The sequence below is a fragment of the Bos javanicus genome, chromosome 26, assembly GCF_032452875.1.
Source record: "Bos javanicus breed banteng chromosome 26, ARS-OSU_banteng_1.0, whole genome shotgun sequence".
In the NCBI taxonomy this organism is placed as follows: domain Eukaryota; kingdom Metazoa; phylum Chordata; class Mammalia; order Artiodactyla; family Bovidae; genus Bos; species Bos javanicus.
In genome coordinates, this window is record NC_083893.1 from 12989237 (window position 1) to 13011472 (window position 22236).

Below are 22236 nucleotides of genomic sequence, written 5' to 3' on the forward strand. Positions count from 1 at the left end.
AGAGTCAGACATGACTGCGAGCAACCAACACTTGAGTAATAAGATTTTAGGACGTGATGTATCACCACGGGTTTACCCTGTGGTCTGCACATCTGTACTAACACATGTACTCTGCTTAAAATGTCCACGCAGTGTTTTCATCACATTTTTAAAAACGTAAATGGGATCATATGTATTGTTTTGCAGCTTCTTTTTCTCATGTGCTGATACGCCATGTGGAGAATCAGTAAATTTTAAAGTAATTCTTTGAAACAAATTGTTAGTATTCCATTTGTGCAGCTATAGCATGATTTGATTAGTACTCATTTGGTGGACATTTTCCAAGTTGACATTACAGACATGCTGTATTCCAGTACAGACATCTTTTTGCACATGTGGAAGCATATTCATGGGATAAATTCCAGGTGTGAATTCACAGCAGAATGTGCAGGTTTTAAATTTTGATAGACACTGATAAATTGTTGTCTAAAAAGGATTTCCCAGTTTATACCACCACCAATAACGCGTGAGTTTTCTGACACCCGCGCCAGCACTGCATATTTCACTTTTGTGTTTCTTGTGTGAAGTTTCTTTCCACATCCATTGCCCCTTTTCTTTGCCTTATGAAGTTTGTGTGTTTCTTACTGACTTCTAGGAGTCCCTTATGTATCTGGATATCCATCTTCGTTACGTTTGTCACAACTGTTTCCTCCCAGTTGTATTGTGCTGCATAGTTTGCCTCAGTTTTTTGATCCTTAAACTTGGAGTAATAATACCGATCTTAAAAAAAATTTAGTAAGAACTAATGAAATATTATTTAATAAGGTACTTAGCAGGGTGCCTGACATAATAAATGTTGTATTATTAACAACTTACATATGTTTACTTTCATTATTATTATAATTCTATACTCCTACAGTTGGTCTCACGCCTGCGAGCCTACTCTTAATCTCTCTGTCTCTTCAGCCTCAGCTTTCCCCGTGAATTTCCTGCTTCCCTTTCTTTGGGTAGGTTGAGTACCTACTCTCAGGACTCCCCCTTTCCCAGATAACCCTGGAGCTTTTATGGCTTCCACAACCCCTGCCAGTCCTTACCTAAAGTTATTCCACCATGTTTGTCTTGCTGTGCTTTCTTTGCATTACCAAGCAGTTTTTGGAGAAACAAACATCTAGCTTAACTGATACCAAATAGATTAACAAGGAAAAAATACCACTTAGTGAATCTTCCCTCTTTCCACCCAACTCCTCCCTTGTTAAATGCTGTCTGGGACTTGTTTGCATAGTTAGGCAAAGCCTGATGGGCCAGAGGAGGGGAGGAAGGTTGTCAAGGAGAGCAGTGCAGGGCGTGCCTTAACTGTTGATGAGCCCTGTCCAGAAATTCAGAGACTGACTTCTAGAGGAAATATTGTTATCTATATTTTCATTTTGAAGAGTCATGCAATGTTGAATTCATATATGTAAAATTTCAAAGTGTGTGTTTTTATATTTCATAATTCCATTATAGTTCAAATATTTATGCTTAATAAATGTTCAACATAATTTTGAAAAATCAAGATTTGGCAATGACTTTTAAAATATGAATGGCTAGTTGCTCAGATGGTTAAAGCATCCACCTGCATTGCAGGAGACCCAGGTTCAATCCCTGGGTGGGGAAGATCCCCTGGAGGAGGAAATGGCAACCCACACTCCAGTATCCTTGCCTGGAAAATCCCATGGACAGAGGAGCCTGATGGGCTACAGTCCATGGGGTCACAAAGAGTCAGACACAACTGAGCGACTAACACACACACAAACTGCTAAAAGACAGTGCATTTAGAATTGAATCTATTCACTAGTTTAAAAACATATTCGTTCATTGGTTTACTCATAAACCTTTTTTTGAGTGGCTGCTGTGTGCCAGTTCTGCCCCTTAGCTATTAAGATTGCAACTATGAATAAGATCAGACTCGGGGAGCTCACAGTCAAATGCTATTAAAATAGTTATGGAGACCAAGAGTCTAATGTGAGAACATAAAGAACCTAATCCGAAGCAGAAAATGGGTCCCCTGCAGGCTGAGACAAGTTCCCTGCCCCCTTGCAGAGCTCTGAGACTCTTAAACAGTGCTTGAAGAAGAGATCTAGGAGAGATTAATCACAGGAAAAGATGGAAGAAAGAAGGCGCCTCTCCTGGATTGAGACGGCAAGGGTTGCTCATGAATTTAGTATTTGAAGAAGAGATGGATAAGATAGGTCACCATTTTGGTAAATATTTGCAGAATGTTAACAAAATTCATATTTAGAGACTAAAATTATTTCACGCTAAAATTTACCAGTCACTTAAGTTATTAAAGTCTTTTTCCAAAAACAACTGCCATATTTTGGAAAGTGTTTACTTAAAATTAATCATGTTGCCTCATGTTTGACATTAAAATATTTTAAATATGTATCCAGTTGTGGATGCCTCTTATCTGATGAGTTCATCTCCTCCGCAGTTTCGGTGTCTGAACTGCTCAGCTTCGCAAGTCTGCCCTCAGGATGGCCCTTTGTATCAGGTAAGAGGCACTCACGACTGTGCATATGGCCCTGATGACGCCTGCCCGCCACAAGGGTGACTGCTCTCACCCAGACGCAAGGCCCCAAGACACGCCACTTGGCAAAGCTCAGACCTATTTGAGCTACAAAACTTCATCTTTTCAACTTATGTCCCCAAAGTTTCCACTTATTTTACTTCTCTTGAATTACCTATTTAATTTTACCAAACTAAAAATTAAGTTGTAAATGTTAAAGCCATTATTTATGCATCCATCAGTCTTAATAACTACCAGCTTCAGCGTGCAAGAAATCTCTGCTCCATATTGAATCTCTGCTCTGTACTTAACACTTATTTGTGTGTGGGTTTTTTTTTTTTTCATTGTTTATTCCCCCACAAGTGAAGGAAAAAAAAATGCCAGATTAGGTAAGGCTAAATAACAGCAATAGCTAAATGCAGATGTGAGCTTGCTTGCTGGACCTGCCCTAAGGACTGTACTGAGCTACCTCTTAGCACAGAATGACAGTGAGCGGATTTAGTAATGCACTGAGCAAGTGAACATGCCTCTGAGGAAAGTTTATCTAATAAAACTGCATCTTAAAAATTTGGAAAACAGAAGAGACAAAGTGTGTAATATAGTAAGGATTACTATTGAGTACAGAGATGATCTAGGATCAGCCTTAAACCATGTTTTTATATAGTATTTATTAAAAATATAGATTTTTAATTAGTCTTCATCATCATTTTCTTGGCACCAAGAAGGGAGAATTATAATTATATACAACCTTAACTAGCAAATTTACCTCTGATGTTGCTATTTTAGGGTTAGGACAAATAAATATATGTTCAGTATTGAAAGAACCATTTCAAATCAAAAGTGTTAAATTAGCAATTTATCTAGAATTTCCCTCAGTCTCATTGTCAGTTCTGTGATAGTGCAAATCCCCACACTCATTAACGTGTGTGTTTCTTAATACACACTGGTTAAGTCCTGGGTGTATGTGTGTGTAGTAATGGAGTGAGCAAATTTAGCGATTATAAAGGCCAAGAGAAAATCATTTAGAGAACAAAAGGCAATCATCCTTCTCCTTGTGTAATTGAGGGTGGGGGGTGAGTGAGTAACTGAACTGGACTGGTTAGTGTGTGTAGATGCTGTAGCTGCTTTTGACTTCACAGCTGACTTGGGGATGAATTGCGGTGTTCCTGGCCTTCCGTTATAATGCGTACATATATGGCTTTTTGCTTTTATTCTTGGCACTGATGTCTGTCTGTTTCCTGAGAAATAAAGGTATTCTTAAACTCTGATCTAAAGTTTTAGGAAACTAGAGTAAGACCAAGTTTTCAAAAATCCACACACATTTGCTTTTTTTTCTGCAGCACTTCATTATGGAGTATAGTCTGGTCAGAAAGTTGGACTTGTAATTAATAGGATACATCTTTAGCCAAAAATCAACTAGAAAATTTCAAGGAAAAAATTATCACTTTTATTATAAGAAAATATTATATGTGTAGCTTTATATGACTAAATCTTTTAATTTTGTGAAAATTTGGTGAAATCATTTTGTAGGAAAAATTCTAGTGAACCAGCATTCACCCAAGAAGAAAAAAAATGTAAATCACTAAGTAATGAAAGACATAGAACAATATTAAAGAATTACTTTTTAAGGGATACTTAAATATAAAACTACTTTGAATGGTCACATCCTTTTAGATTTTCAGGGAATAGATCATTCTAAGTTGTTAATTTAAAGTAATTGAAAAAGATGGAATTTTACCAAATTCATTTTAAAGATGTAACATAATCATGAAGGCAAAAACTGATAGAGAACCTCCAATTAGAGCACAAATATCAAGTCTCATTTTGAACATAACAAAAATGATAAATAATATACTAAATGTCCTAAAATAATATGCTAGAAGAAGAATAAAGCAAGACCAAATAGTATTTTTATCAGAAATCAAAGAATAGCTTAATGCTGGGGGGAGGAATTATATATATTAAGTAAAATAAATGTCAGTAAATACTAAAAGGGCATTTGGTAAGATTCACATTTTTCCTACAAGCTTATTTTGAAATTTTTTCAAGACAAGTTGACATAACACAAAGAAATATCCTTAACTTTTAGATTTATCCGTTAACATTTTGCTACATTTTTTGACCCTTCTTTTCCTTTCTTCCTCTTTTTCCTCTGCTTATCTTATTAATCTTTTTATAAATATATCTCTTGTTTCTTTATGGAGCCATTTGAAATTAAATTGCATATATCATGACAGTTGACCACAAAGTACTTCAGCATATATGTTCCCTAAGATTAAAGACATTCTCGTATATAATCACAGTACATCATACACAACAAATTTAAATACAGTGGTCCATTCTTCCTATAATTATGAAGTGTAATATAGTTTCAAACACATTTTTTACCAGATTCTTGTTTAACTTGGCACAGTCGGTCACTCTCGAGTTCATCGGGAGTGTAATTTGGCCCTTTTGGTCAGTCACATTTTTGTGAGCGATCACAGGGCATATGCACGGCCACATACTGAAATGTATTTTAAAGCTGAAATAATTAAGATCGGGTACTAACTTAAACATAGACACATGGGTAAAAAGCAGAGCTCAGGAACTCACTCTAGTATGTATGAATCTATAAAGAGTATTTCAGATTAATGGCAGGTACCAAGTTTCATTAACAAATATTTGCTGAGCACTTAATTATGCACTGGGCAATCTTGTAGGCCCTGGAACACAATTTCCAGTGAAACTGTGAAAAAAATTTGTTTCTTTCATGGGGCCTATACTCTTAACAAATGGTAACAGATGAAAAACAAATGAGTAAAATTTATTGTGTTAGAAGAAAAATTGAAGTAGATAAATAGAATATTTTAGATGAGATAGCTAAGAGAAGACCACTTGGAGGTGGTGATTTTTGACCAAAAAGAAGTGGTAGTAATAGCTGTGTGTCTCTCTGGGGTAGAGCTTTTCAGGCTGAGGATGGACGGAGATCTAGAGGCAAGTCATGTGTGGTGGTTTGAGGGCTGCAAGGTGGCCAAGGGGCCTGGAGCAGAGACAGTAGTTGACCCAGGAATTAGGAAACCTGGAGTGTTGATGTTGGGGAGGGGTGTGATCTTGTAGGGTTTGTTTTCAGTTAACTGTTCTGAGACTATTAGTGATGGGGGGATGGTGGGGAATTCAGTCCATACCTCACATTATATGTGTTTCTCATGGCTGAAATGGTGCACATTAAAAATGAGACCATCGAAGATCAAGAAGAAAACATAGCTAAATAACCAATCTCAGAGTAAAGATGAATTTTCTCCATGTGTTTACATGTAAAAGGAAAAAAAAAAAACCCAGACAAACCAAGTTGACTACTAATCCTGAAAAATACATGGCAGATGTCCCACACATTTTAAAAAGTACATGCAAAAATACCATAAATAAGGAATATTTGCATATATACAAACAAAAACTGAAAAAATTCCAACCACTGATGACCAAGCCATTTTACTTCCCTCTTTTCCTTCATCCTAGTAGAATTGGTAATGAATTCTTCGACGCATGATAATGGATTTTTGAATGAGTGACTTATTTGCAGAAAGTGTACAGATTTAACAGAGTCAGGAATGGAAAGCAAAGCTAAAAAGGTTATTGTAATGAGAGACAAGCTGTGGGATGAGTTGGGTAGAATGGGAAGAAGTCAGGTCAGGGTAGTAAGATTCTAGGTGGCTAGTCTCTACATCTGGCTGAACTTCAGAAAACCCAGGGAGTTTTCTAAAATAGATTTCAGTGTCCACTCACAGATATTCTGATTCAGAGGGAACAGAATAAAGTGTAAAATAAAAACAAGCAGAATTTAACCAAAATAGATTTAGACCATAGAATGTCAGCCCACCCCTTTCATCTATAGGAAAGGAAACAGTTTTCTCACAGGATTTTTGCATTCACCCACAGGAGACAAGGGGGAAGCAAGCCAGTGGCCATCTCAGCCTTTCTTGGTTTCTTAAAAGTAGCTCCTGGACATTTCATTTTAAAAAGGGGAGTCTGCAGCTTTCAGAAAAGGAAAAACCATTGGTTCTTCAGACCCTTTCTGACTTTGTGATGTTTGAATTCTACATGATACGGCAAAGGGCGAAAAAGACACAAAGGCGGTGGTGTGGCTTTTCCCACAGAAAGCTGTCTCCTCTCCGGGGCTGCGTGTTGGTACTTTCCCTGTGCGGAGCAAGCTGAAGGATAGTCTGAACCACTCAAGTTCATGATAGTCCAGTCCAAATATTTAGTAGGATCAGTTGTTGAAAGGAGGCGGTAACCTAAATGTTTCCTCTAACAGTTAGTGACTTGTTTTTCAGCGTTTTTTAAAGGACCGTTAAATTTTAAATGCTAAAAATAAAAAAGTGTCAAACTTACTTAAAATGTGTGATTTGTAAACAGTACCCCAGCTTCCTAGATTCATGGCGTGTGTGTATGTCAGTCGCTCAGTCATACCTGGCTCTTCGTGACCCCATGAACTGTAGCCCACCAGGCTCCTCTGTCCATGGGATTCTCCAGGCAAGGATACTGGAGTGGGTAGCCATTCCCTTCTCCAGGGGATCTTCCCGACCCAGGGATCAAACCCAGATCTCCTGCATTGCTGGCGGATTCTTTACCGTCGTAGCAGAAGGTCTGTTTATTTGTGATTCAGTGGACTCAGAGAACAGCTCTGATGGAGTCCAGCCTGCGGCTGGTCTTGTACAGCGCCACAGGTAAATGAGTGAATGCCCTGCAGCAGCAAGAGCATTCTGTCCTCACAAACCCTGGCTTGCCCCAAGTACTAACAGTAGGACTGTTCACATATGCAACCACTGTGACAGCCACAATCTTTCGAACTTGACCTTTGTTGCAAATTATGGAAAAGTTGACTGTCTCTAGAACATGAGTTTAAAAATATAATAATAATTAGTCTTAATTGTCATAATCGCTATTCCCAGGAACTATTGTAAACCATAATTGCACATTTTTTAAAGTCTTTTATGTATACTCTGCATTGTTTTTCTATCAACACAGTCTTACTCATCATCTGTTTTTATTTTATAGTCATACCCCATGGTATTGCAGTACCGACCAAGAATTGATTTCGGTTAGACCAAGGGGCCCAGACCCCGCCGAACGAGCCCTGCACTATGTCGACAGATTGCACAGTGAAAGGTGTGTGGACTAGAGGGACGCAGCCAGACTCTCACATGCGAACAAGGCCACTGTCTGTCTCTAAACTGTCAGTTGCATTTATGTTGTTTCTATTCAGAGCAAACCAAGTGCCATTCTGCTACCGAACCATCTGCATAAGGTGTCGTGCCGTCTCCCGGTGTACAATACAAGTCATGGTTGGAATCAGTAGGTGTGCGGCCATGACCTAGCCTTCTCGATATTTTGCTTGCCTGTTCCAAGATTGTTCTAATGTTTGATTACACTAGTAATATGGCTCAATCTTTGTGGTGTTGCAGTTTTCACATACTTACTATTTGATTAATTCTTGTTTAAATAGAGTACTGTACAAGGAACTAATAATTATTATATCTTGAAATTATTTTGTATGGGAAATATATTTAGAGAAATGGCCTTTGAGCCACTGTCCTGTTTGCGGTAAGCTTTTTGTGTGCAAAATAGTTCACTCTTGAGTGTGCAAGTCCTTTTGGGAAGAATCCCAATTGTTCTGTACATTAGAGCACATTATAACTGTAGGCATTTGGGGTCATCTGTCTGTGTAGTCTACAGTCGCACAAGGAGGCCTGTTCGCCTTCCAGAAAATGTACATGACTCCTTGGAGAGTGAAGTGAGATTCATAACCATTTGAAATGTTGGCAGCTGATCACATTCACTTCTAACAAAACCCATGTTTCAGTGAGGTTAATCTTTCATAATGCCTTATGATGAGCGGGTGCTGCTTCCTGAGACGTCATTGCCGTTGTGTAGCCCACATTACTGTGTGCGTCATGATATTGTGGTTCTTAATCTAACAAGTACACTTTTCCCTTTTTCAGTTGGCCTTAGGTGTGTGTCAGTGTGGCATGCAGAAAGTTATGATGATTTTAAATACTAGGGGTTTAGAGCAGGTAACATTAGCTATTTTATGGATTTCAAAAATCTCAAAGCAATTGTAGATTAAAACTGTTAGTAACCTGTCACATTTCCAAACCATATGCATAAACTAGAACAAATACTGTGTCATAGATAAATATGCTAACCAGAATTAATGGTTTGAGGATATTTCACTTTAGATCCTGTAGTAATTAGGGGGAACTGGGATTATCGTTTTATAAATAAGTTCTTTAAGGTCAGAGCTATGATAATGTCCTTGGTTTTGCAGTTTTGTTAAGTCTTCCATTCCTTTTGAGATGAGTCTGCAAGTCAACAAAAGTCTTGTTACCTTAAATGATATGAAGAACTTCATTTTAAACCTCTTAAAATCTACACTGTTTCTCATAAGCTTTGGAAATTCAGTTTGACTAATTGCTTTGAAACAAAGTTAACTTCTGAAACTTAGGAAATAATCTTAAAAGTTAGGAAAAATACTTGTTTTAGAAATCTGACATGAGCACAATCTGTGTGTTACACACATAGCTTTTATACTGTATTTTCCAGTAAAATGTATCATAAGCTAATGCCTTCTAAATCTCAAAATGCTTCTTAGAAATAAAAGTATATGACTCTAAGAAACACAAAATACAGCTAAATCTTGATGCATTTCACAATATAAAAGGCTGAAACGTCATAATTATCTTTTCTGTATATCTTTGTTTCAAGTCAAAAAGTCTAAAGTTTTCTGTTGTTTTTGGCCTGACTTTTGTGGAAAAGGTCATGGCAATATTTTTTAAAATTTCATTTTGTTAAATTGTGTTTGTGCTTGGAAGGGCTCACAAACAGAATTTAAAAGGCAGATTTTTGTTAACTCTTAAAAAATGGTTGGAACAGACCATTACACTAAACCAAAAACTGAATTTACTCTCCAGCTACAGAAATTATTTTGCTGTGCTGTGAAATCCAGTTCCCTGACATCTCTAAGGCATTTTTAGATTTCTTAAAAATTTGTCACATCTAGGTCAGTGATTACTTATGGAAGTTGATTTTCAATTAACTCAAATTGAGAGTGCATTTTAAAAACCACAAATGAGACCTGGATGTTTTCGGGTTCCCAGCCAAAACTTACAGCCTTAAATGAGTTTTATATACATGATCTCTTTAAATTTGGCCTGTTGCCTCATCTTATGTAATGTCTCTATTTTCCAAGGAAATATATAGGAAGTAATTATGGAATTGAGAATAGTTTTATATAGAATTCCTTTATTTAATGTTACTGTATTAACGTTTTTATTGAAATGCAGTGGAATATGTGCCAAAACATTTGAAAACTCTTGCATAGAGAAGGGCATCTGTTATATGGGGAAAGGTACACATTTAATGATGGTCCTGAATAATGTGGTGTTACTGTTTGAACCACAGACTTCTTCATCTGTTCAACTATGGTTTTTAAGTATGGGACTACTTTCATGTCTAGTAATACACTAATCCCTAGTTACTTATCCCCTGAGTCAGGCTGTGAAATTTGTAAGAAACCAGATATAGAAAAAATACACAGGCAAAAATACATAGATGGTCAGTTTTACAAACTTGGGGTGCTAATAAAATTAACTCTTTATACAGATACCCTATATGAATAATCATCTGAATCTGCAAAATTGGAGAATAAAACTAAGTTTTTATTTTGTCTCTTGTTTCTTAAGCAACAAACTGAAAGAACTTTACTTCCACAAAAGATTTTGTAATCGGTTATCAGATTTTGTAATCGGTTATCTCTGCTTTAGATATCATAGATGTCCAAGGGTCAAGGGACCTTGGATCTAAAGAAGGCCTGTGCATTAGAAGACATCAGTTTAACTGAAGTAATCACATTAATTAATAGAAAAATCCAAATATGGCCCTTTCTCCAGGTTAACAAAATGCTTTTAAGTATTTCTAAAAAAAAAAAAAAGGTTCACTGATGAGGTGATACTAGATCATTCAGTCTGGGGTCCAGGTACCTTGGGTGATGCTTTTAGAAAAGTATGTTATTTCTTTATTCATTAAAAGTCTGTCCCATATTAATATGCTACATTTTATAAATGTAATGAGTTTGCTCAACTATATGTAACCTAAATTAAAATGATTCTTTAAGGGGGAAAAAAGTATGTTATATAATATTGTGAACTGTTTAGCTTTATTGAACTATTTAAGAGAAAGTGCCTCATCGCTAAAGTGCATTTCTGTTTTAGATTTACTGCATAAGTTTTGAGTTTTCTGTCCCTGTCTCTTGTCAATGGTTTTATATCTAAATAGGCTCTTGTAAGTTAGAGTAATCTCTTTTTGAAAGATTTTCATAAGAAATTAGATATCACCAAAGACATTTTAGTGTTAATAACCATGTTAGAGAGAGACAGTTTTAACTGTTTGGAGGTTGGAAATTTTTAGACTGCAATTTACTTTTATATAATTAGGCAATAACCTTGAGTAGTTGCTAAAATATCACCAAAGAAAGACTTTAAACTTAATTTTCATGGTAAGATCAATCAAATGCAGGTTTTTCTTGCAATAATCAGAACATACTTCCTTTCAGCCATGTTTCTTATTTTTCCAGCACCATCTGGAATTTCTTAGGAAATTCTCAAAGGTGAAAAAGAGATTAACACAACCAGTAGCCTCCCTCTGGATGAAAAATGGGAGAAATACATAGTTTGGAGAGAAAATTGAAATTGAGATTTTAAATTCTAATTTGAGAAGATTTTTATCCCATGGAGGCGATATGGACTAAAATTATGCTTATTTAGTTCCTGGGTTCTTAGTAATATGAGAAATTTTATTAAAGACAGACTTTGGTAAAAGTGCGGACATGCTTCCTTGTGTAGAAAACAGTACATTCTCTTGGACTCACATAAGTAAATGCTTTTTCTGTATCCAAAAACAAAAATTTTCCTAAAGGCCTGTGGGTTTGTTTTTTTTTTTTTTAAAGTAACTCTTTGTCTTGTTTCTCAGCAGTTATTTTGTTTTTAGAATTTAACCGTACAGCCAAATTCGGCAAGACGGGCCCCAGATGAAGAGCATGCACGTCAGGTTAAGCCCTGACCTCACACCGATATTTTGGGCAGCCCGTGCTGTGGGCCACCTCAAGTAAAGCCCACACGAATGAAGTCTTCCTGACAGGCCCCTAGGTAAACCTCCCGGGCTAGGGTCAAGATGGATGTACTCATTACATAGTCTGGTGTACCACAGGAATTTTCCAGCAGGCTATACTTTATACCAGTGAGATGTAGATACTGGTTGTGGGCATTACAAAAAGAGAGTTTGCCGTGGCTGTAATTTTGGAAACATAAAAGTATGAAATGCTATCATTTTAAGGTACACCTCTGTCCCTACAATAAGGAATATAACCTGTCTGACAGATCTGGTTTATAAACATTGAAAAACATGCTAAAACTCAAACCCTCTAAAAGCACAAAATAACCAACTAATTCTGGACTTACTTGATACACTTAGTTCAGTAGTATTTTGTTGAAAAAAGTTCAGATTGAAAGTTCATTAAAAATACTTAAATATTACATCACAGGGTTTTCATAGTTTTTTCTTAAAGTCGTAGCATTTTCCCAATAATTTAAAAGTGATTCTCTTCCCACTGTAATATAGTTTTCACAAGCAGTGTTTATTTGCTATCCTGACTATATTTTCAAATACAGTTAAAATGCTTGAGCACTTCCTTTTTAGAAAGTTATGAAATTAAACAAAAATAATTTAAAATGTGTCTGCATACTTGCTATGCCCCTTTTTCTAGGATTCAGAACTTGAGACATTATTCAGAAATGCGTTTTAATTTTAGTTGTCTTTAGAATCAAGTGAAACATTAAATACTGGGTCCAGTTTTCTTCCATTTTTCAGAGCTTCGTGGAATAAGAAACGAATCTAGTATAAACTGAAGATTAAATATTTCTGGGCAGTGCAGAAATAGTGAATAGATTATGTGTATGTGGACTTCACATCAGTCCAGCATAGCAGGCGTTCTGCACATTAGAAATGGAATGGGATCAGCCTACCATTGTTTGGGGGCGGTTTTCTTTTGCTGTATTTTTTTGAATGGGGATAGGGGCCCAAGTGTCCTTATGAAGCTGTGGTCGGCGACAAGAGCTTGTGCGGGGAGCACCAGTGTTCTGCTGCGTTTCCTGCTTCTGGCAGCTCAACAGCACGCACCAGTTCTTAACAGAGTAGCCCTCACGTTAAATTAAACCATCATAGACTATACTGTACAGTTCTGTTGCTAATTTTCCTTTGAAATATGAAATATTTTAAGCTTTCTTTTTGTCAAAAGTGGTAACATCTTAATACAAATAAAAACCTTTTTGTGGTTGTAAGATTTAGCTTATAAATCATTCAAATTGAAGTGAAAGATTACCAGGTCATTGTTAATGACTTAGTCTATTAAGAATATATGTATTTTTGTAAAGGGAAAGCACTTGTAGATATTTAATCAGTACTATATGTCTGTTTTGCAGAAATAAAATGCTGCTTAGAGATTCTCTTTAAATATTTTTTATTTTTGTGCTCAAATGTATTTTCTGTTGATCTATGGAATGTTCTGTACAAAGCTGTATGGTTGTACTGTTGGGCTAGATACTTTTGTTTTTTAAAATCTGGACTTAGCCAAGTATATTTGACCATGTTAAAAATAGTATCTTTGTTATTAAAAACTTGATTGCATAATTTTTTGTCTGTCATCCTTCATATCAGTAGCTGCAGATCATAACCTTCATTGAAAAGTTTCCATTAAGTATTATTGTAGCAAATTTTATGAACATTTGTTGAATATTTGAGATAAAAAATCTTTAGGAAATGTTTGTTTACTTTAGAGATGGCAGGCTGGCCCTCGAATAATACTGCAGTTTTCACACAACCGTAGTATGCGAATTCTATTCAAGTTCCCATAAACTACAGACCAGCAGACACGGGAACATATCCAGGGATGTAAAATAAGGGGCAAACCTTTCATGGTCTAAAGGCATTGAAATCACACAGGCCTGTTCTCATCACTGTGGAATTCTGTTGGAAATCAATACCAAAGGATATTTGAAAACAGCCCACATATTGTCAAGTTGCAGTGTGACATTTGCCAAGAGATCTTTGACTCAGCCGTTGAAAGCCTCAGTAAAGTTAAAAGACTGAAAAAAACAGGGTGACTACAGAGAAGAAAAATTTAAATGAGAAGTTAATATCAAAGATACTTGAAAAACCCCATGTATTTGGAAATCAAGTGTCCACTATAGGAGCCATACAAGGTATATTAGAAAGTATTTGTAAACAATAAAAATGAAAGAATTTATCAGAATTTGTTGCAGTTAAAGCTGCTCAAGGCACCTAAATACAATGTGGAATCTTGAATAAGGTATGAAAACAAATAATGGACGCTAGCATAAAGTTTTGTGAAATTTGAACAAAATGTGCAGTTAATGACATCACATGTTAATTTCCTGTCTTGTTTTTTTTTTTTTTACAACATAGTGCTGCTTTATATACTCAGAATTGGATTAGAAGTTTCAAGCCTCATTCAGTATTTTTTTAATCACAAAGATAATAAGTTTTCTAGACTTTTAGCAGTAATACTAGATTACTAGTAACACTAGATTAGATTACTACTTTTTAGCAATAATACTAAAATAAATGGAACTATATTAAAGTTTTGAGTGAATATAAATTAGAAATCTAGCATTCTCTGCATAGTCAAGTGTAATCAAAATGTCTAAATATTTTAGTTAGGCAAAAAATTCATAAATTTTTGAAAACATGTAATATACATACTATTTATATTAAAAAATGTTAGTCACTCAGTCGTGTCCCACTCTCTTCATCGTGTCCCACTCTTTGTAGCCCACCATGCTCCTCTGTCCAAGGAATTATCCAAACAAGAAACCTGGAGTGTGTAGCCATTTCCTCCTCCAGGGGATTTCCTGACCCAGGGATCAAACCCAGTCTCCCTCACTGCAGGCAGATTTTTAACCATCTGAGCCACCTATTTGTATTTATGTATACAAAAGCTTTTCTACTATACTTGATAAAGGCCTGAGAAAGAAAAACAAAAAAGAGATGGAGAAATCAGAAAACAAACTAAATTAAATGAGAGCTCTAAATATGAAATAGAAAAAAAGTGAAACCAGATACAAGATCATCACACAGTCCAGTTGTCTTTAAACAAAGCTGCTCACTAGACACATCTGGAGCTTTGGAGAAAAGTCCAACTGATTGCAACAGCAGACTGTTCTCTTCAGCTCATTAGATAAAGCCTTGTTTTATTATTAAAATACCTTGCCTGGGGAATTCTGGATGGGCTAAAGTAAGACATTAGTTAGAAGGTTGCAATGACTCATATCTCTGCCCCATATGTCTGCCCTTAGACAAAAGTGAAGCTTTGTCTGAGATTAGTGATACCATGGAGGTGTCAGGAGACCCCAGGCATGCAGTGGGGTAGAAAAGCAGCACCTTCTGAGCAAAACTTTGACTCTTTACCATCACCCTCCTCGGAACTGGTGCAGAATAGGAAAGCATGTGTGAGGACTGTGTGTATGAAGTGCTCAAAATGTAGCCTCTAATACTTTTATCCCAGGTCAGGGGCTGGAACAGGGGAAGGCCTCAGAGAAGCAAAGGCCAAAAGACGTGCCCGAAGAAAAGAGGAAACCATTCTGTGACCTGCTAACCAGTCTGCCATGCCCTCACTTGGCATGGGTCACTTTACCCTGTTTTTAGTGCTTTGTCAACACAGGCTCAGCTCTGATCTTTTCACCAGTTTAAAAAGGTATGGAGGAGTCTGCACCCCAGCTGGGCCTGAGAAGGTAGGGAGCCAGACCTGTTTGTCTGGAAACTGAGGAATTTGCAGACAATATTTTGCTGGAAGCCATGAATACTGCTTGACACTGAAGCCCCTGCTGTGCGATTTGGGTGCCAGGATTACCATCAAATGGAGAAGCATGCCCCAAAAGAAGAAATAGTGAATGATCACTCCACACCTTCCACCACCAAAGCCCTGCTCTTACCAAACCCAACTCAGATCTCAATTCCAGCAGGCTGAGCTGAACTTTCTCCTCCTTCTGTACCACTTAACACTTTCATTGCAACCACAGAAATTATGTTTTATTGTCCTCCCATTACGTTGTGAGTGTCAAGAAGGATGTCGACCATCATTGTGGTATATCCTCACCCGCACAACACATTTGCATAGTAACTGCCACCCATAAAACCCATGAAGTGAAACAGTTTCGGTTTCAGAAGGCAGAAGCAAAGCTGATAAGTCTCCAGCCATTCCCCAAAGGTCTCCTGGTATCATTTCTCTTCTCATAAAGAGAACAGTCATATTGGGTTAGGACACCACTCCTATGACCGCATCAACCTTAATCACCTCTTTGAAGACACCACATTCTAAGGTCCCTACCCCACAGAGGAGGCATCGCCACAATGCCAACGGAAACGACAAAGAAGCAAAAAAGCACAGCCATCTGCCGTCTCCCTCTGATCACCCGCGGATCACAGCCCAGGTGATCCAGTGTTCTCCCTGACTTGCCGGGAGCTAAGATGCCAACAAGTAACTCAAATCTGGCTTAGCTAGAGCCATTACAATCACATGGTCACTCATAAAACTTACTCCCACTGAATGTACTAATACATCAAGGATGCAGCAGAGGGTCTGCCACGTGGTAGGTACTTTACAAAGATCTCCCTTCTCTGACTCTCACCCATTTAACCATCAGAACAATCTGTGAGATAAAAGCAAAAACAAACACATGGGACCTCATCAAACTTACAAGCTTTTTCACCGCAAAGGAAATCAGAAACAAAATGAAAAGACAACCTACAGGTGGGGAGAAAGTATTTGCAAATGATGCCACCGATGAGGTCTTAATTTCCAAAATATGCAAACAGCTCATACAATAACAACAACAAATACCAACCCAGTTGAAAAGTGGGCAGAAGATCTAAACAGACATTTCTCCAAAGAAGATATGTAGATGGCCAGAAGGCGCATGCAAAGATGCTCAACATTGCTAATTATTAGCAAAATGTAAATCAAAACGACAGTGAGATATCACCTCACCAGTCAGAATGGCCATCCTTAAAGCCTACAAGTACTAAATGCTGGAGAGGATGTGGAGAAAATGGAACCCTCTTATTCTTTTTGGGGACTTCCCTGGTGGCTCAGACGGTAAAGCGTCTGTCTACAATGCGGGAGACCCGGGTTTGAGCCTTGGGTTGGGAAGATCCCCTGGAGAAGGAAATGGCAATCCACTCCAGTACTATTGCCTGGAAAATCCCATGGACAGAGGAGCCTGGTAGGCTACAGTCTAAGGGGTCGCAAAGAGTCGGACATGGCTGAGTGACTTCACTTTCACATTCATACTTTTTGTAGGAATGTGAGTTTGTGCAGCCACTACGGAACACAGTATGGAGGTTCCTCAAACTAGACTTGCCATATGATCCAGCAATACCACTCCTGGTCATATACCCAGACAAAACTAGACTTCAAAGAGATATATACACTCTTATCTTCATAGCAGCAATATTTACAATAACCAGGACATGGTAACATCCTAAATGTCCATCAAAGGATGAATGGATAAAGAAGATGTGACACACACACTCGATGAACTATTACTCAGCCATAAAAAAGAATGAAATAAGGCATTTACAGCAACATGGATTGACCTAGAGATCATCATACTAAGAATACTTATATGGGGAATCTAGTAAGATGACACAAATCTTTGAAATTCCATGGGCTGTAACCTGCCAGGCTCCTCAGTCCATGGGATTCTCCAAGCAAGAACACTGGGGTAGGTGGCCTTTTCCTCCACCAGGAGACCTTCCCAATCCAGGGATTAAACCAGCATCTCTAATCGTCTCTTGCATTGGCAGGCAGATTCTTTACCACTAGCACCGCCTGGGAAGCCCCAATAAAATATGAGACAAATGAACAAAATAGAAACAGACTCAGAGAACAGACTTGCATTTGTCAAGGGGGAAGAGGGTCTGGGAGGGAAGGGTTGGGAGTTTGGGATTAGCAGACGCAAACTACTATTAATATATATGGGATGGCTAAACAACAAGGTCTTACTCTTAGGGGAACAACTGACCAAAACTGCCCATCCTGGCCAGGCAAGACAGTAGCTCCTTGCATGAATTATCTTACCATGGAGGGCCTAGTAAAGAAGTAGGAACCAACAATCTACCACCAACGGGAAGGATTTGGGAAAGGTCAAAAGGGGAGAGGAGGCTCTAGTCCATATGTCCTACCGGCCTTCCAGAATCCTTCTCACTGGAATCTATCTTGACTGAGTAATGTACGTGCCACCAGGAAGGACCCTGAGTCAGAATGATTAGCCAGAGACAACCCAGAAATCCCATCACTATAAAACCTGAGACTTCAAGCAGAGTAGTTCTCCTGGGTTCCTGCCCCTGCTGTTCTCCCCGGGCGCCCTTCCCAATAAAGTCGCTTGCTTTGTGAGCACGTGTGTCACCTCAGACAAGTCATTTCCAAGTGTTAGACAAGAGCCCACCCTTGGGCCCTGGAAGTGATTCCCCTTTCTGTAACACTGCTGTATAGCACAGGGAACTATATTTAATATCCTGTGATAAACCATAATGGAAAAGAATATAAAAATGAATATATGGGACTTCCCAGGTGGCTCAGTAGTAAAGAATCCGCCTGCAAAGCAGGAGACCTGGGTTTGATCTTTGGGTTGAGAAGATCTCCGGAGAAGGAAATGGCAACCTACTCCAGTAGGTTCTTGCCTGGGAAAGCCCATGAACAGAGGAGCCTGGCGGGCTATAGTCCATGGGGGTCACAGAGTTGGACACAACTTAGCGACTAAACAACAACAACAATATTGACTAATACCTCAATATAAATAAATAATTTTAATGAATATATACATATAACTCAGTTTATATCTATATGTATTTATATGCATAATTTTGCTTTATGTAGAAATGAACACAACACTGTAAATCAAAAAAGTGAAAGGCAGGCAGTCATGTCCAACTCTCTGCAAACCCATGGACTGTAGCCCCCACCAGGCTTCTCTGTCCATGGAATTTTCCAATCAACTGTAAGTCAATTAAAACAAAAAACAAAAAAACAGACCTGTGAGATAGGCATTATTAGTCCAATTTTAATGATGTGAAAGTGATCTAAATCACTCACAGTCACAAGAGATGTATTTGGGTCTCCACCATGGACCTATTTCCAAAGATGAGTCTATTCTCAGGGCCCCTGGCTCTGCACCTGAGAGCTGAGAGCTATAGAGCAGCCTACCCTCAGGCCCTCCTGGCCGCTCCAGGATGGATCACATAGCAGATAAATACTAGGCGGCCAGTATATAACCTAAGATGATTGGCCGCTCAAGGATGGATCACATAGAGGATAAATACTCGGCGGCCAGTGTGTAACCTAAGATGATTGTGGTCAACACATCATTTTGAGGACCCACTGTATACCAGGCACTGCCTGAGCCTCTGGGGATCCAAGTGGTGAGCCAAACAGCTAACTGAGCCGCCAGTGTGGGAAAGAGACACACATTAAACAAAGACGAGAAATACATGATAATAAGAGCAGTAAGTGGGCTGAAGAAAATAACCGCTGTAACAGAGCACGGAAGGTCTGACCTTTCTAAGAAAATGGCATTAAGTGGAGATGAGAGAGGAGCTGGGGTGGCAAGGAAAGAATATTCCTGAGAACACTAAAAAGGGAGAGCCCGTGCTGCCCGGCCACCTGCAGCCACCTGACAAGGTGGCAAGTGGCGGGAGAGAATTCTGCAGAAGGTGGTAAGGGACTGGGTCACATAGATACTTTTCCTGCTAAGTCGCTTCAGTCGTGTCCGACTCTGTGAGACCCCATAGATGGCAGCCCACCAGGCCCCCCCATCCCTGGGATCCTCCAGGCAAGAGTACTGGAGTGGGTTGCCATTGCCTTCTCTGACAGATACTTTTAAGTCTTTTAAAAGCTTCTGTTTTAATTCTGAGCATGATGGGAAGGTTTTACACAGGCGCTTGACATCATCTTGTTTACACGTTTAAATGACCACCATGGAAGCTCTGTGGAGAATAGCTGGTAAAGAGGCAGGGGCTAGAAGAGACAAGGGAACAGGCTAAAATCCTAGCACAGTAGCTCAGGTGAAAAAGGCGGCAGGGTCCCAGACCAAAGAGACGGACCTCAAGATGGAGAGAAGTGGGTTTCTTCGCATACATCACCCCGACCCCAGCTACAGTGAGACTACCTTTAATGAAACCTAAGTTTTTAGGATGAGTGAACTTCTAGATGGGGATGGGGAACTCAGACCAAGAGGGTGGGAAGACAAAACTGAGGAGCAGCCACACCTACACTCCCAGCATTGCCTTAGAAAACCCACAATGAAAACAGGAGGAGAGCAGGAGCAGGGAGGGGATGTTAGGATGGGAGAAAGGGCCCTGGAAACCTTTAAGCAGGGCTCCCACGGAGCCGGCTTCTGCTCTGCTGAGCACACGTCTTGCCTGGCCAGGCCTGCACTCCCCACCAGAGGCCCAGCCCCAGCACCTGCTCAGGATATGGGATACTATCCTTTGGAAATGCTCTTCTCCCCGCACCCAGAGGTGGTCCTTGCTTGCTCCTTCCCCATTACCCTTCACACAGCCTTGTCCTGGCCTGGGCATAGCAATAACCCCTTGGACTCCAGGTAGGGCTCTCCCACTGATTAACTGAAAGTGTGAGTCCCTCAGTTGTGTCTGACTCTTTGCAGCCACATAAACTGTAGTCAGCCAGGCTCCTCTGTCCATGGGATTGTCCAGGAAAGAATACTGGAACAGGTTGCCATTTCCTACCCCAGGGGATCTTCCCAATCCAGGGATCAAACCAGCATCTTTTTCATCTCCTGCATTGGCAGGTGGACTCTGTACCACGGCCCTACTTGGGAAGTCAGAAAGTGAGTCACTCAGTCATGTCTGACTCTGCAACCCCATGGACTACAGTCCATGGAATTCTCCAAGTCAGAATACTGGAGTGGGTAGCCTTTCCCTTTTCCAGGGAATCTTCCCAACCCAGGGACTGAACCCAGGCCTCCCACATTGCAGGCAGATTCTTTACCAGCTGAGCCACAAGGGAAGTCCAAGAATACTGGAGTGGGTAGTCTATCCCTTCTCCAGTGGATCTTCCCGACCCAGGAATTGAGCCAGGGTCTCCTGCATTGCAGGTGGATTCTTTACCAACTGAGCTATCAGGGAAGCAGCGAATGTGACGTTAAACCAACAGAACTCACGAGATGTAGTTAACACACCTGGATGAGAACATCAGCAACCCAGGACTTTCTCAGCACTCTCTAAATCACAAAGCACAGTCTCAATTCAGAACTCAGAAAGTCCAGTTCAGTATATTGATCAATAACTACTTATTGCAAGGTTATACTTCTTCCCTGCTCCTAACTAGGGCCCAGTAGAGGGTTACATACTTTCCAAAAATGGAGGATAATGGTCCTCCTGTCCTGATGTGTTCTCCCTGGTTTGGTTACGTGGTGGGGAAGGAGAAATCAAAGAACAGCAGAGCAGCTTGCACACCGGCTCCAAGCAATCTGGACCTGACTGATGTTTAAATCCCCCTTTCCCAGAACTCTTTCTGGGTTCTTCAGAGGGTCCCCTCTGAATCCTTCAACCATCACTCACCTCACCAGGAGCCATGCCTATTTCAGTGGGCTATTCCTGGTACCCCTGACCTTCTATGCCAGTGCTACAGCCCACAGCCTCTTACTACAAGAGATGTCTCTTCTGCTCCCGGCTGATGTTCCTACTGCAGATCCGTCACAGGGTCCCTGCAGGTCATGCAACAGTGATCCACAGTCAAAGACACATCTGTGATTCTTGTCAGCCCAGAAGCTCCTCTCCCCCTCTGCCTGTCCTGCTGCCTCCAGGCTGAGAGGCATAACCTTGGCCCTCTAGATTCTTCCGGTTGTGTCAACTACAGTTAAGTGTCATCATAGCCACAGTCTCTCGTGTCAAGCCTCCTGCTGAAGGCTGTTGGGGCTCCATCCCCATTAGACTCGGGTGGAAGGGTCAATACCCTGCACCTGTCCGCCTTGAGGAAGAGTGTGCACAGCTCAGCTCACGCCATAAACGCTCCCGCCTTAACTCCTGTAGTATTTCTTAGAAAATGTGAGAGGAGAGCTCACCAGGTGACCAGAAGCCTGGGCAGTTTATTATCACTGAGTCTGTGTGGACTCCTCTCTCTGCCTTCCCTCCCCTTGGCTCTCTCCCAGGTCACCAGAGGCAAGATGGCACTCACCCTTCAGCCACAACACAGCTCCTGACAATGCCAGGAAATGGAGACCTGCCTGCACCCTGCCTTGCAGCACCCAACCCAGACAGAGGGACTGAGGCCCTGGCGCCAGCCCAGGCCAGGCTTCCGAGACACCTGCCCTTGGGAGCTAGGCTGAAGGGAGGGCAAGCGAAGTCCTGTCTGAACCACCAGAGTCCAATTAAACCACTGATTCTCTGAGTAAGGACAGAGTGACCCAGCCAGGGCCGGGGAAGGAGTACGTGAAACAAGCATCAGACACTGTAGCTCCTACGATGCCTGGGGCTCAGCCACCCACCTATGCACTTGGTGCCCAGCTGTTCTGGGCTGGTCAGTTCAACCTCCCAGCAGCCTTTGCCTTGGTTCCTCATATTCCCCGCCAGGAAGCAGTTGG

General features: G+C 40.0%; 1 protein-coding gene across 8 annotated transcripts in view; it reads left to right on the forward strand.

Moving 5' to 3' along the window:
* The window catches only part of PCGF5 (polycomb group ring finger 5), a 122562-nt gene extending 109316 nt beyond the window's left edge, over nucleotides 1-13246 (forward strand). For 5 of the 8 annotated variants that reach the window (XM_061402782.1, XM_061402781.1, XM_061402780.1 and 2 more), the window contains exons 9-10: nucleotides 2450-2509; nucleotides 7562-13246. In XM_061402782.1, coding sequence (XP_061258766.1) covers nucleotides 2450-2509; nucleotides 7562-7609 — 108 coding nt within the window. In that variant the 3' untranslated portion in view covers nucleotides 7610-13246. The remainder of the gene's footprint in view (nucleotides 1-2449; nucleotides 2510-7561) is intronic. The other 3 variants (XM_061402786.1, XM_061402787.1, XM_061402784.1) reach the window with 1 other exon arrangement.
* Nucleotides 13247-22236: the final 8990 nt, after the last annotated feature.